At 40.8% G+C, this 12,748-nt stretch overlaps 1 protein-coding gene across 2 annotated transcripts in view; it reads left to right on the plus strand.

Moving 5' to 3' along the window:
- The window catches only part of LOC148429481 (netrin receptor UNC5C-like), a 185,478-nt gene that overhangs the window by 110,727 nt on the left and 62,003 nt on the right, over positions 1–12,748 (plus strand). For both annotated transcript variants that reach the window (XM_088419961.1, XM_088419970.1), the window contains exon 4: positions 12,526–12,629. In XM_088419961.1, the coding sequence (XP_088276087.1) occupies positions 12,526–12,629 (104 nt within the window). The remainder of the gene's footprint in view (positions 1–12,525; positions 12,630–12,748) is intronic.

A 12,748-nucleotide genomic window follows, 5' to 3' on the forward strand; every position in this document is an offset into this window, starting at 1 on the left:
CGTCGTGGTCTGCCGGCGAAGTTAATAGGACTTCTGGGAGCAAGTCATAAGACTGCACAAAAGGAACACCGACTCAAATAGGACTTTTCAGCATATGACAGTGTGTTGACCATGTACACTCGCTGTTCACGTCCCACTATATTGCAGATTTTCAAGCGAGTATAGAGGAATATAGCAATTAAATGTTGTGCGTCTTTTGTGTCTGGCCGGTGCTATTCCAATACGTCGGGCAACACTTTGGTTTATGACAAAAGATGCAAAGTAAATCACAGCACAAGGAGCACAAGGATGAGAATGTGCCCATCTTAACTATTAGTAATAGTCAGACAACTGCACGCAGTAACTTTGGTTTGAATAACTTTTAAAATGTCTTTCAAGCATGCACTGTAAAAAATGATATGGCCTGTGAATGCTTTGTCGAATGTTTTTAACTGTCTTGGATTGGTCTCGTTTTCTCGTATTCCGACACGATAAACGGGGGTTAACTGTCCTGCAAAATACATGACCGTGCAGGGGAAGTCATTTTTACCTTTCCCTTCAAAGTACACAGAGATGCTTTCTGTCGTCCTCGCATAACCAGGCCAATCGCTTCTCGGCAAGCCAGACCCATGGCGGTCGTCTTGCGGGCGCCGTTGCCTTGGCTCCAATCAGCCGTGTAAGACGAGCGGGGACTTGTCAGGCGGTCAGGGAGAGGTGAATCCGGGAAGAAATAACCAATAACCTTTTATGCCGCCTCCCGCGTTTTCATTTTATTGGTCGTGCTTCACTGATGGAGTCGAACATCCTCTGTCGTAGACGCTATCGCTGGACCGGACGGCATCCCCAAGTGGGCTCGACAGGAGGAAATCCATCATGCTCAACCCTTCTTTTTAAATATTAACCAGGAAGCTGCTCTTTTAAAGGCTTTATTTATGCACTTACTTACATGCTTTTATTACCTCTTTCTAAAGCCCTTGTGTTTTCTTTTCTCCTTCATTGTTGTTAACTGCAAAATCTACTTTACTCATTTATAGATGAATCCAAGAGGCATAATCACTTCATCAATTAATTTATTGTTGAAAATTTTTATTTCTATGTTCAATTTGTCGAGAAGCAATTGAGGACTTTGCGGCAACCTGTATATGTTCTCTTGATTCTCTCTGAACAAGTTTGCTGTCTGAAGGATACTAATCCGACTTAAAATGAATGGGTGATAACATGGGCAACACGATGGAAAACTGGTTAGCACGTCTGCCTCGCGGTTCAGGCGAGGCAGATGCCCCGGCTCGCCCCGGCCTTCCTCAAGTGGAATTTAGATGTTCTTCCCAAGCACGGAGTGGGTCTAGCACAATCCAAAACCTTGCATGGTAGGTGTATTGGACGCTCCAAATTGGCCTTCAGCATGACTGTGAGTTTGAATAGTGTTTTTGGTGTCCATGTTGTCAAACATTAAGTTTTCCTTACAGCACGTGGGTAGAATATTTGACAATTTGACAAGACTCTAATAATGTAGATCCACAAGATCCTATCTTGATTGTCTCCTCCTCTGTTGCTTCATTTTACGGCTGCCTGTACACTTCTTTTCTATTGTTATTACGTTTTAGTTTTTTCAAATGAGCCCAACCTCTTGACCTCAGCTGGGCCTTTGGCTCCCATTTGAATGTACCAGCGTGTGATTAAAATTCTCAGTGGCGGCTCAAGCTTGCTTTTTTTTTTTTTCCTACCAGCGCCTTTCTAGGAGTCAGCAATCTTTTTCTGCATGCATTTTGCACTTTTTTTTTTTCCACTTTCTCATCTTGCTTTGGCCATCTAGGTTCTCTGCATATTTAAATTGTGTTTAACCTGTTAATTAAATGGATAATGGTGATCACTGTGGCATTATATTTAAAATCTAAGCATTTTTGGAGTGCTTTTGCAAGTGATACATATACATAGATATACCCGATTAAACGGGAAAGTGAAATGCAGGCTTGTCTATGGCCACAAATGTGCATGTACTGTGTTAGCCTTGCTCTTCGGCCCCACAGCCATCGGGTCAAATGTTTCTCCTTCGATGGATTAGTGTTGTGTCAAGGTCGCGCACGTAGAAAAAGGCAAAGCCCAGATGACGGCAATTTGTTCTGCCACTGTCCTCTGAGACAAGCATGAGAATAGTAATCAGTAGTCCAGACACTCGTAATATCTGTCAGTGCCCAAATTTCTTCTTGTGTTTATAACACAAATTTGTCACTTTCAGTCCTGTGCGTATGTCCAAACATCGGCTTTGTTGACTCAATGTCAATGCTACTAAAGCTTTTTTAGGGGAAATCAGAGCAAGATTATTATTGCAGCACATCTGGTACATCCTGTTTTCCAAGAGGGGCTCCTGTTTATTATCTACTTTTTGGGTTTAAAAAAAAACATGTCATTTCATTTTACAATTCACTTATTTTATCTCATTTATTTTCTATATTTTTAAGTTGCACTTTTTAAAAGTAATCTTTAAGTTTAAAAAAGTACAGTAGTTGGTGTTATTTGTTGTTTAATGTTAAAATGATTAATTTTGCTTAATTTGTCTATGTTTTTAGTGTAATCCATATACATTTTAAATGTATTGATGTTCTTACATTTTGAATGTTTTATATTAATTGAGTATAATGTTTATCTTCAGTTTTGCTTAATTTTTATAGAGCGATTTACAGTGATTTGTTTTAAATAATAGATGCATATTTAAAAAAAATGTGATTAAGTGATGCTGCGGAAGATAAATCATGAGTATAGATGGGTCCACAGTCTATATTTGTTTTTATTTCTACTCAATTCATCCTGAGTTTACCCTATTTAAGAGCCCGAACCCGAGCCTGGCATACACCATATTCATATAAATACAGACGTTATCTCAGCAGCTCAAAAACCAAACACTAACAGACTGTTTGGTCTTCAAAGTTATTTTGGCTTTAATGGCTCCAAATGCAAACTGCAACTAACACACTCCAATGCCATGCCGGCTGCGTCAACTGCGCTGTTTTCTGGATGACTTCATCCAGACAGGCTTTGCTTTATGCCTGCAAAAGTAGAGAGACGCGTCCACACACTGCGAATATATACATTATTTTTATAGAGTGACAGCCTGAGTTGATATGTGGTTGCGGAGGCGACGCTTCGCTCTTCCATCAAGCCGCTGAGCGTTTTCCCAGATGTGCCGAGCAGCTTCGGTGCGCTCGCTAAATCTTACAACGATGATAAAATAGAGGCCATGTGTGTGAATGCTATATGAAAAGTAAGTATTTGTTGAAAGAAACCTAAAGGTCTTAACCACATCTCACTTTTCAAAATAAAAAAAAAGTGCTTGTACGCCATTTTATAAGCACACTAGACAAAGGAGTCATTTGAAGGAAATTGGAGCTGAGTTATTGCCGTAAATAAGTTGTTTCAAACCAAAATGACAGGCTGTGTCTGTTCAAGCATGAAACTTTGAGACTTTTCTGTAGGGCTACTCTTGATATACATGCTCACCAACTCACATGCCGTTAAGAGAAACGTGCTTTGGGGCTGAAATATGAAAGAAGCCACTGAGTTTGGGGCAATCATTTCACTGCCATGCTCTGCCAATACCCAAAAAGGAATGTTCCAAATTCTTATAGGTTGATGCCACCTATCTGAAATACCCTATATGGTTCAAATTTAGTTGTAATCACACAAAGACCAGGTCCTGTTTGAGGTTTAGGTCCTTTCTAAGATGAAAAGGTCAATAGGAACCTAAAATAGCCTATTCAAAGACAAGGATCAAACTTGTTTTTTCAGGTATGAATCCTTGAGACTTTTTTTTTTTTAGGTTTACTCATGTTAGCCACGCAGACCAAATTTCATGACTCTTATGCGAAAGAAAGATGTGAAAGACAATGTATGTAGTTAAATTAAGAATTCATCCATCCATTCATTTTCTACTGCGGTGACAGTGTACTTTTCATAGACTTGCCTACACATTTTTAGGTTAAGTAAAACTGGCTTCAGGGGCTGCATTTTCAAAAATTCCAGAAGGATTACCAAGACAATTATTGTGGATAATTTTTTTGGCTCACATGCATTTAAAACACAAATGTATTGAAGTGTTTTATCAGCACATTGAAAAGTATCTAAACAAACAACTATTAATTGCTGGCATAAAAGGTATATAAAATGCTGTTTGTATTGTAGTGTTTGTGTTTGACATAGCTTTACACGTGTTTGTTTTAATGCTTTCCTGGCACACAAAATGCATAAAAAGTGCATCACACCTCTCCTTTCTCACATATGAGGTCATCGCAGTACGTGCACATACTAAAAATGCCCATTCAAAAGATTGCTTTTAAAAGTGCTGTATATTAGAGACGGGTACAGTGAATAGCAATAGAGGGCGCAACACACAGTGGACATTTTTGAGGTCTAAATCATCAAATCAGCATTTTCTTCATCCCCAGAGTAATGTTTCATCGCAATTAGCCATGTGACAGCAGGCTGCCTTCTAAAGCCTGGAAGATGCACCAGCTTATGTCAGCAAGCCGGGCTTAGTTGTTTATTTGCGGCCATTCCGGCTGTGGTCGGAAAGGCCTGGTGGGATGACAGGGGCGGGACTACAAAGCCCACCAAGGCCAGACCAAAACCAGCCAGTTGTCGTCAGGGGAAAAAAAAAAAGATCTTGCTTTGTAAGAAAACCACTGGAAATGGCTTGAATGACTTCTGGAAGTTGGATTTCGACACCCATTCAATGCGCTGCCTCAGCATTGGCATGGAAAGAAAAAAAAGACAAGTGATCATTATGTACATTAAAGTGCAAGAGCAACACAGTGGTCAAGTAGCTAGCAGATCTGTCTTGTTTTTCAGTTAAAACAAGGTGAAATTAAGACAGATAAGCCTGTTTTGTAAAAATGAATCACTTTAATGTTTTTGTGCAGAAAGAACTGGTTAGCCATGAAGGTATGTGCTTGCAGGCTCATTTCTGTCGTTTAAACTGCTTCATGAGCTCATTTACAGTATCGTATAGTGCTAATATAATGAAACATTTGGTATTGAAACACTCTCATATTCAACCAATTCAACCATACTCTACTCACAAGGACCGTGGGCGAGGTGAAGGCTAATCTAGCAATCTTTGGGCAGTAGATGGGGTACACCCTGAACTGGTCAAAAGCAAAACTCAGAGCGCAAATAGACAAACAACCATTACAATTACACCTAAGGATGATTTAGAGCAGGGGTCTCAAACTCCAGTCCTCAAGGGCCGCAATCCTGCATGTTTTTGATGCTTCTGTCATTAACTCACCCGAATCAAATTATTAGCTCATCAGCAAGCTCTGCAGGAGCTTGAAAATTTGAATCAGGTGTGTTTAAGAGAGTAGTATGGAAAACATGCAGGTTTGCGGCCCTCGAGGAATGGAGTTTGAGACCCCTGATTTAGAGTGTTCACTTAATCTACCATGCATGCTTCTGGAACATGGGAAGATATCAGTATACTCAGTCCACGCAGACATGTGTTGAACAAGCAATCTCCACGCAGGACAGCCAGAACTAGAGGAATGGGACATCAGTTTGCTGTTAGCATCAAGTGACTGTTGCAGCCAACAACAGCACGTGTTAACTGCGGTTGTTACAGCATTATTTTCAATAAAAGAAGCAGGTAGGCTGAAACCAACGTTCACACACAGGAATATGACTATAATGAAGAGGATCATGTAAATGTTATGATGTCTCCAGCTGATTCTATTGAGTGTACTATTTAGAACACACAGAAACATATTCTATTTGACTCATTTATTAATAGCAGTCTTTTGACAATACACATACAATCATAAACTTGGTGAAACACGGATGCTGCTCAACTGCGGTTATTTATAGTGAAATGAACTGTGAACATGAACTGTGTCACAAGGAAAAGGAAAAGCAGCAGCTTTGAGTGTATTCGACATTACACTGGCGTGGCATTCACTGGCCGCTCACAATGTGGGAAATCTGAAATACGCTTAAGCTAACGTGCAACCAATATATAATTTATGAATATAAACACAAGAAAATATAAAGTTTATAAAAGATGAGATTAATGCTGTAGTTTTTACATTGTTGCCAAAATGTTGGTGCATCTTATACTCGGTAACATGTCAGAAGTGCCACACATGATGCCATGTCACTTCTCCACTCTCTACCGGCAAAAACAGCCATGACAATATTGTCTCGACAAACACTCTCCTCCAGTGATCATAAATTGTTTTAATAAAACCAAAAACTTTTTGGGATGCCGTTTTGCTTGATAAACCACGTGAAAAGTGACAGTGGATAAAGCAATATGAAATCCTGCGTATTTTTGGTGAATACCGAATTTTAAATACATTGCTGTTCTTGATATTGGTCATGAGAGTGGTGCTTGGTGTGCTTGGGATGATTTTTGGTAGTGCTTGGCGTAAAGAGTTTGACAACGATAGTTCAGCGATGCACCCGAGAGTTTTCATTGCTGACAAGCTCTCACTTTGCACTTGATTCCCTGAGCGTCAGTGGGGAAAGACCGCTAGTGATTTGGCAACGGGAAGCATGCATCCCGGCTCCTTTTTTGCATAATTGCTCTGAAATGTGCTTATGCGGAGGATGCCTGCAGGCCGCCAGCCCACCGCAACGCATAATAACAGCCTCAGTTGAAGCCTGTGCAAGAGCAAGAAGAAGAAGTTTAGGACGGAGAGAGATGTATTTTGGGGGCGGGGTCTTTTGATGTTTATCCGAGTTTGCCCTCTGCGCTTGTCAAGCTTTCTGCAGTTGTTTTGGAGAAGAGAAATTTTCTTGTGAATTTATAGAGCTGGATGATGTTATCGGTGTGTGGGAGTGAAGTGGGGTCAGTGGATTGATGTGACACAGCTGTCGGCCATCAAAATGTGGCTTCCCCTTGGGTGAAATATTTGTTTGAAGGAGACACTATCCCGTTTTTGCACAATTTTAAACAGTTCCCAGGTGTCCCCAAACAAAACCTCTTGGCTTCGGTCAAAAAACCCCAAGGATCAGGAATTACAGAACATTTGTCATCCTGCCTAAACAGCCTTGTTCATTTTTGCGCAAATGAGCACAGACCCCCCTAGTCAATGCTAAATGGGGATTTTTATGGGTGGCGCAAGTATGAAGCATCTCCCCATACAGTGCACATAAAAGTATGGATTGTATTTTCACTTGAGGAGGCATCACTTCATCATCAAGCTGCTGAATTTCACTTGCATATATGTAGGCAAAAACGTTTAAAATTAAAGATAGGACACCCCCCCCCCAAAAAAAAAAAAAAAAAAATCTGTGACTTTACAAGTAGCAAATTGTGAATAGGTGGGGCGGACACGGTAGTCCGAAAAAGAAAATGGTGGCTTTTTTATCTGGTTACTGCCACCTCACAATGTACTTTTAAATGAGTCTTGATTGTGATGTAACAATATGTCCACACTCTTTTTCTTACACATCTTCCAACATAGGCAGCTCACTAAGAATATACTTGGTTCTCTAATTTCAAGCAGAATGGGTGTGGCAGGCACTTGACTGATCCAAGTATTTGTCTACAGGCAATTACAAGTCACTTTTCCATAATGTGTCCCCTGTAAAGCATTTTTTTCTGCTGACGTGAACCCACGCTTTATCCCGGAGCTTAGCTTCAGCGTGCTTAACGCTAACATGTCGGTGTGCATTCATCATCCCCTGAGCTTGTGCAGCTAATCTCCTTTAATTTCATCTTCAAGGAAATTGACTCTGACTAATTAAGTCCAGGAAATTGGTCCCAGATTTTGCTGGGGAACCCCCCCCCCCGTTATTATTTCTTTTGTTTTATTGTTTTAGCCGTTCCAGTGAAGTGTCCCACTGAGGCTATGGTCTCTGTTTGTCTCGATTGCCTCAATCGCTGACGTGTTGAATGTATCTTCCTCTTGTTGTATCCCATGCGTGTTGCGTGAGGAGCCGCATGTGCTGGAATTGAAGAAAGGGGATAATGCTCCGGGTGATTACCCCCTTATCATCATGCTCCGTTTGGGCTGTTACTCTCCCGGGGATGATTGCATTATAAAGGCAATGTTGTCCCTGCGTTAAACATGATGCTTTTCCATCGGGAACAAAGGAAAACAAAATTGATGTCTTTTGATCAGTGAATTACAAAGTTTATTATTAAAAACCCAAAGTAAAGGGGGAAAAAAATGACTTTGGTATTATGTCAAAAAAACAATGGAAAAAAAAACTTACCTGGTCTCTGGAATCCCATCATGTGTAAAATGACAAAAAACAGTAAATTTATTTTCCAAAATATGTTTGCATGTGTTCCATTTTGAATATCGACCAATTGAGACAAATACAAAACTCAATTTTTGCTTTGAGTAAAAATTTGATGAGCACTGTGCGGCTTTACCCATGCTAAAACTTACAACACAGAAAGAACACTTCCAAAAGAGATTTCAAACTCATAATTGCGACTCCCATTTGGAATTTACTATGAGACAAAGCATAAAACAAATCGACACATTATGTATTTAAAACAAACACATAATGTGTCATGAGACCCCAGAGTGAGTCTTAAATTACTTATAAAAGCATACACGCTGGTTCTTAAAAATCAACATTGTTCCTTCTATTTTGCACAGATTTACATGAAGATGCATCATTTCATTCCTTATGCACTTGCTCCACTTGGAAAAAAAAATCCCGTGATCATCTTTAACAATGTTAGCTTCACATATAGAAAAAAATATTGGAGGTTTTAAAAAAAAATGAATAGGTGATTCCACTGGTGCCGACCCGTGAGTATATGAGGGTGGGGAGTACTCACCTTATGTTGACCTCTGTGAAAAACAACCGAGCCAATCAAAGATTCTCCTTTGTTTGTGTCTCTATTCAAAATATGCCCCCAAGTGACCAAGGTTCACATACACACACACATGCACAAATAGGTTCAGCACAATGTTGTTTGTGTTGAAACATGAAATTTGGCAAAAGTTGTTTGATTCTTTACATTCTATGTATTTCAGTCTATTTTTATAATGTGTGTTTTAGAGTGATATTTCTCCTAACAACCATACAACGCTACTGTATTACTGGACCAAACGTGAAATTTAGGGGAACGAATGGAATATCCTTATGTGATGTAATCCTTGAGCCTTGGGGTATTTTGTCAAAAAACTGGTCATCGACATGACATCTGGGAACTGTTACCTAATGTGTCTATGTGACAGTATGTGCTCCTTGTTTGTCAATACAGTGTTAGAGAGTCTTCTATACATTATTTGTTAGGTGAGGAGTGCACAGGTGTTGCACACTTTTCTCACCAAGCGCTCTCTGCTCATCATTCAATCCCACTGTGCACCTGCTCTCATGACTTTAACCAACCTCCCGCTGAAAATTCAACACTTTGGCTGCAACCTTCGACAACTCTTCGTACGCGCGTGTGTGTGTGCGTCTCAGTGTGTGTCACAGCAGACAGACAAGGTGAGAGTGTGCCTGGCAACCAAGGAGAGCGAAAAGACTCAAGGACGACGAGCACACACACACACATGTGAACTTACCTTCAAGGACCATGTCAACTAACAAAGAGAATGCTGATTTTTTTTTTTTTTTTTCCAGTTTCGCTTATTTGGTACAGAAATGTGGTGGAATAATTTGAAGATAAAAAAAAAATCTACATATGCCTAGTTATATAGTATATATGTATATATAATACAAATTTATATTTTTTTTGCAACACTACGTTTGGACTTATTTTCAATAACTCTTTCACCCCCAGCCATTTTCACGGGAATAACCCCTTCGCGTTTACTGTATTTTGACTCGGATGAGTCCGGATCAGGATCCGCCTTACCTTTGTCATCCTTTTCGTCATTATCAGCGCAGATGAGGTCGAACTAACCAGGCTGACACTGTTGTCTCAGAGGAGGCTGTTGTTCCCCAGGCGACTATTGCTTTACGTTTCTTTTCACCGCTTGTCTCCTCATCCTAGACTCTTTTGATTCCTTTTTGGACGTTTGCTTTATGAAACATTCCGTTTGTGTAATTTGTCAGTTTTCCTCTTTTTTTTCTCAGTTTTTCATCATCATTCTTCAAAAACCGCTTGTTTTTCTTTGTATTTGCTGTCATGAACTCTGCTCATCTCTTACCAAATGCACATCTGCCACCCAGTAGCTGTTTATATAGGTTTAGATTGGCTTTTGAGCCCTGCGCTTTGGATGGGAGATGCATCAAAACCCAGAGATGACTCTCTTGCAAAACAAAAATTATATAGTCTGTGTTTATACGGGATTGAGAGTGAATGTAAGTTTTTCAAATCATATTTTTATACTTTATTTTATATTTTGTATTGGGAGTAAGAGAGTAACAATTCCAAAATTATAGAAACTTTTATAAAATATTGAGGCTCCAAGCATCCATTTTCTTCCTCTTTATCCAGCGAAACTTTATCCATGGCGACTTAGCCTTCTGTCTACTTGTCGTTGTTAAAGCAAACTGGCGGTGGATGTCCTCCTAATACAAGTAGACACAGAGCGGAGTCGCCGATAGAAGCACTCACCAGCGCCCACCTTCAGTGAGTGCAGCCTCCCAACATGCCGTCCTTTGTGGAGGGTTGGCCTCAAAAAGAACACAACGCACCAACTGCAGTGGGCCCATGTCCGAAGCAGACTTTTTGTCAGGGGTCATAAATCCGCCACCGCTTCCCTAAAAGCATCCCAAAGCACATGCGGGGTGACAAAGTTTGTCAGCGCCGCACCTCTCTTCACCCGAATGTCCAAAACGTGGGGCTGAAAATTCAATGATACGACCACAAAGTCCATATCGAACAGCGATGTCCTGGTACCAAGTGCACATATGCAGGGGTGCACATAATTTTTTTTTTTTTTTTCATGGGTTACTAACATGAGTTCCAGGACTTACTGCTTGGTACTCACCCTTTCTGTCATTAATAAGTTTTCCTCCATGTCATACTCTCACATCATATGTCCCACATTCAGCGCACTGTCTGTGTGCACACAGCGAATTTGCATTATTCAAACATGCTTCCTCGAAAAGTTTCATAAGTCCATCAGTTATTATTGGTTATTAGTCCAAGGAAGTCAGACATAAATTCTCCGTCACTGTAGACTGACAACATAAATGATCTCGTTCACTCCTTCACTAGAATAATACAACAGTCAGTCCAGGCTGCTTCAGTAAACAAATCTTCTCAGAATAGGAAGCCATGGGACAACCGCTCCGTGGCATCACACTACGCCGTTGCGCCGCTGTCCGCCAACTTCATAGATGCCGGTAGAACTTGATAGATCTGCTGCGCCGCCATCCGCTGTGATCAATTCCATAGTTCTGAAAGCACCAAATAGGAAAAAGAACCTGATCTACATCCAGATTTGCAAATGAAAACTACTCCACACGGACTCCACATGTTCATTTACTGAATGAGCCCAAAAGCGATTGGCTTTCCTCCTTTGTGCCGGGTCCCTCACCCCTTGTGTAATCGGCGGGGCAGTATCTGGAATCTACTGTGTTGTTCCTGCAGTTATTATCACCACCTAGCAAACGGGCGATTAGCTATTGCTTCTTGACTAGCTTGTTTGTTAGCCATAAATTGCGCTACATTCATATGCTCTTTTCATACTTGTGTTGCGTGAATGGAGAACGAGGGATTGGTCGAGTGAGAGAGAGAGTGTGGAGGAGGCGCACATGCCAGCGAGGGAGAAGTTGTTGTGAGGCGGAAGAGGGACTAGTTGAGTGCTGTGCTTTGTTTTGGATGTAATTAAGTGACGGCTAATGTCGACCTTGCCTCCCTCCTGGCCATTTTGTTGACTGCGGGCTCCAATTCAAGACAATGTGTGTGAGCCGTCTACTCCGGAGGGCAACTCTGGCCCTGGACAGCCACAGGGACAAAATGGGACTGAACAACACTTGTCAGATAAAGGATGACAGAAAATGATCGATCCTGTATCAAACGCACTGGTTTTGTCTGCTAGTTGAGGACATGAGCTGTAAATCTTGCACCACATTTAAGTGTGCTTCAAGCCACTACACATATTGGAGCCACAAAAAAAAAAAGTTTAGCTCAGGCTCAATTGTTGTCGGGTGAAACTTAGGGAGGGAACGCAAATGTGCGCAATGAATCACGCGACGTTACGCATCGGTGATTTCTGTCACACATGCGTTCCTGTGTACCACTTATGTGCCTGACTGTTTATAGATGTCCATTCAGTTATTGATGAAATTGGACAACTACATTTAAAGAAAATGAATTTACAGGCATTTTATAATGGATTGCAATGTTTTACGACATGTGTACCTTCTAAATACATAAGGGTCAATTGAAAGTGTACATGGATGACTGTAACGGAGTCCCTTAATGGCTGTGATATTATCGGTGTAGAAATGAGGCTTTGGGGCCTGTTCACAATTAAACATCCCCAAATAGACTTCTCTAACTGCACCCGTATGAAAACACTATGAGCGCAAAGGTATTTTGTTTTACTATTTATGAGTTCTGCAATATCATAGACATCATTGATGAAAAAAAATCTGCTGTATTTTCCATAATTGTCTTGTTTATCTCTGCAGACCTCAAGAAATCCTTTGAACAGGAGCCACTTGGCAAGGAGGTTTCCCTGGAGCAGGAGGTGCTGTTGCAGTGTCGCCCACCAGAGGGCATACCGGCAGCAGAGGTCGGTGCTATTTTAATTCTCATTTTTAATAAGATGATTGAATTTAAAAATACATTAAGCAAATTTCATCGCAGCTAGGTAGCGAGCCGGATCGTCAGTCAATGGGTAACACACTCTTT

The sequence above is a fragment of the Hippichthys cyanospilos genome, chromosome 1 (assembly GCF_059441005.1).
Source record: "Hippichthys cyanospilos isolate Australia breed blue-spotted pipefish chromosome 1, RoL_Hcya_1.0, whole genome shotgun sequence".
NCBI lineage: Eukaryota > Metazoa > Chordata > Actinopteri > Syngnathiformes > Syngnathidae > Hippichthys > Hippichthys cyanospilos.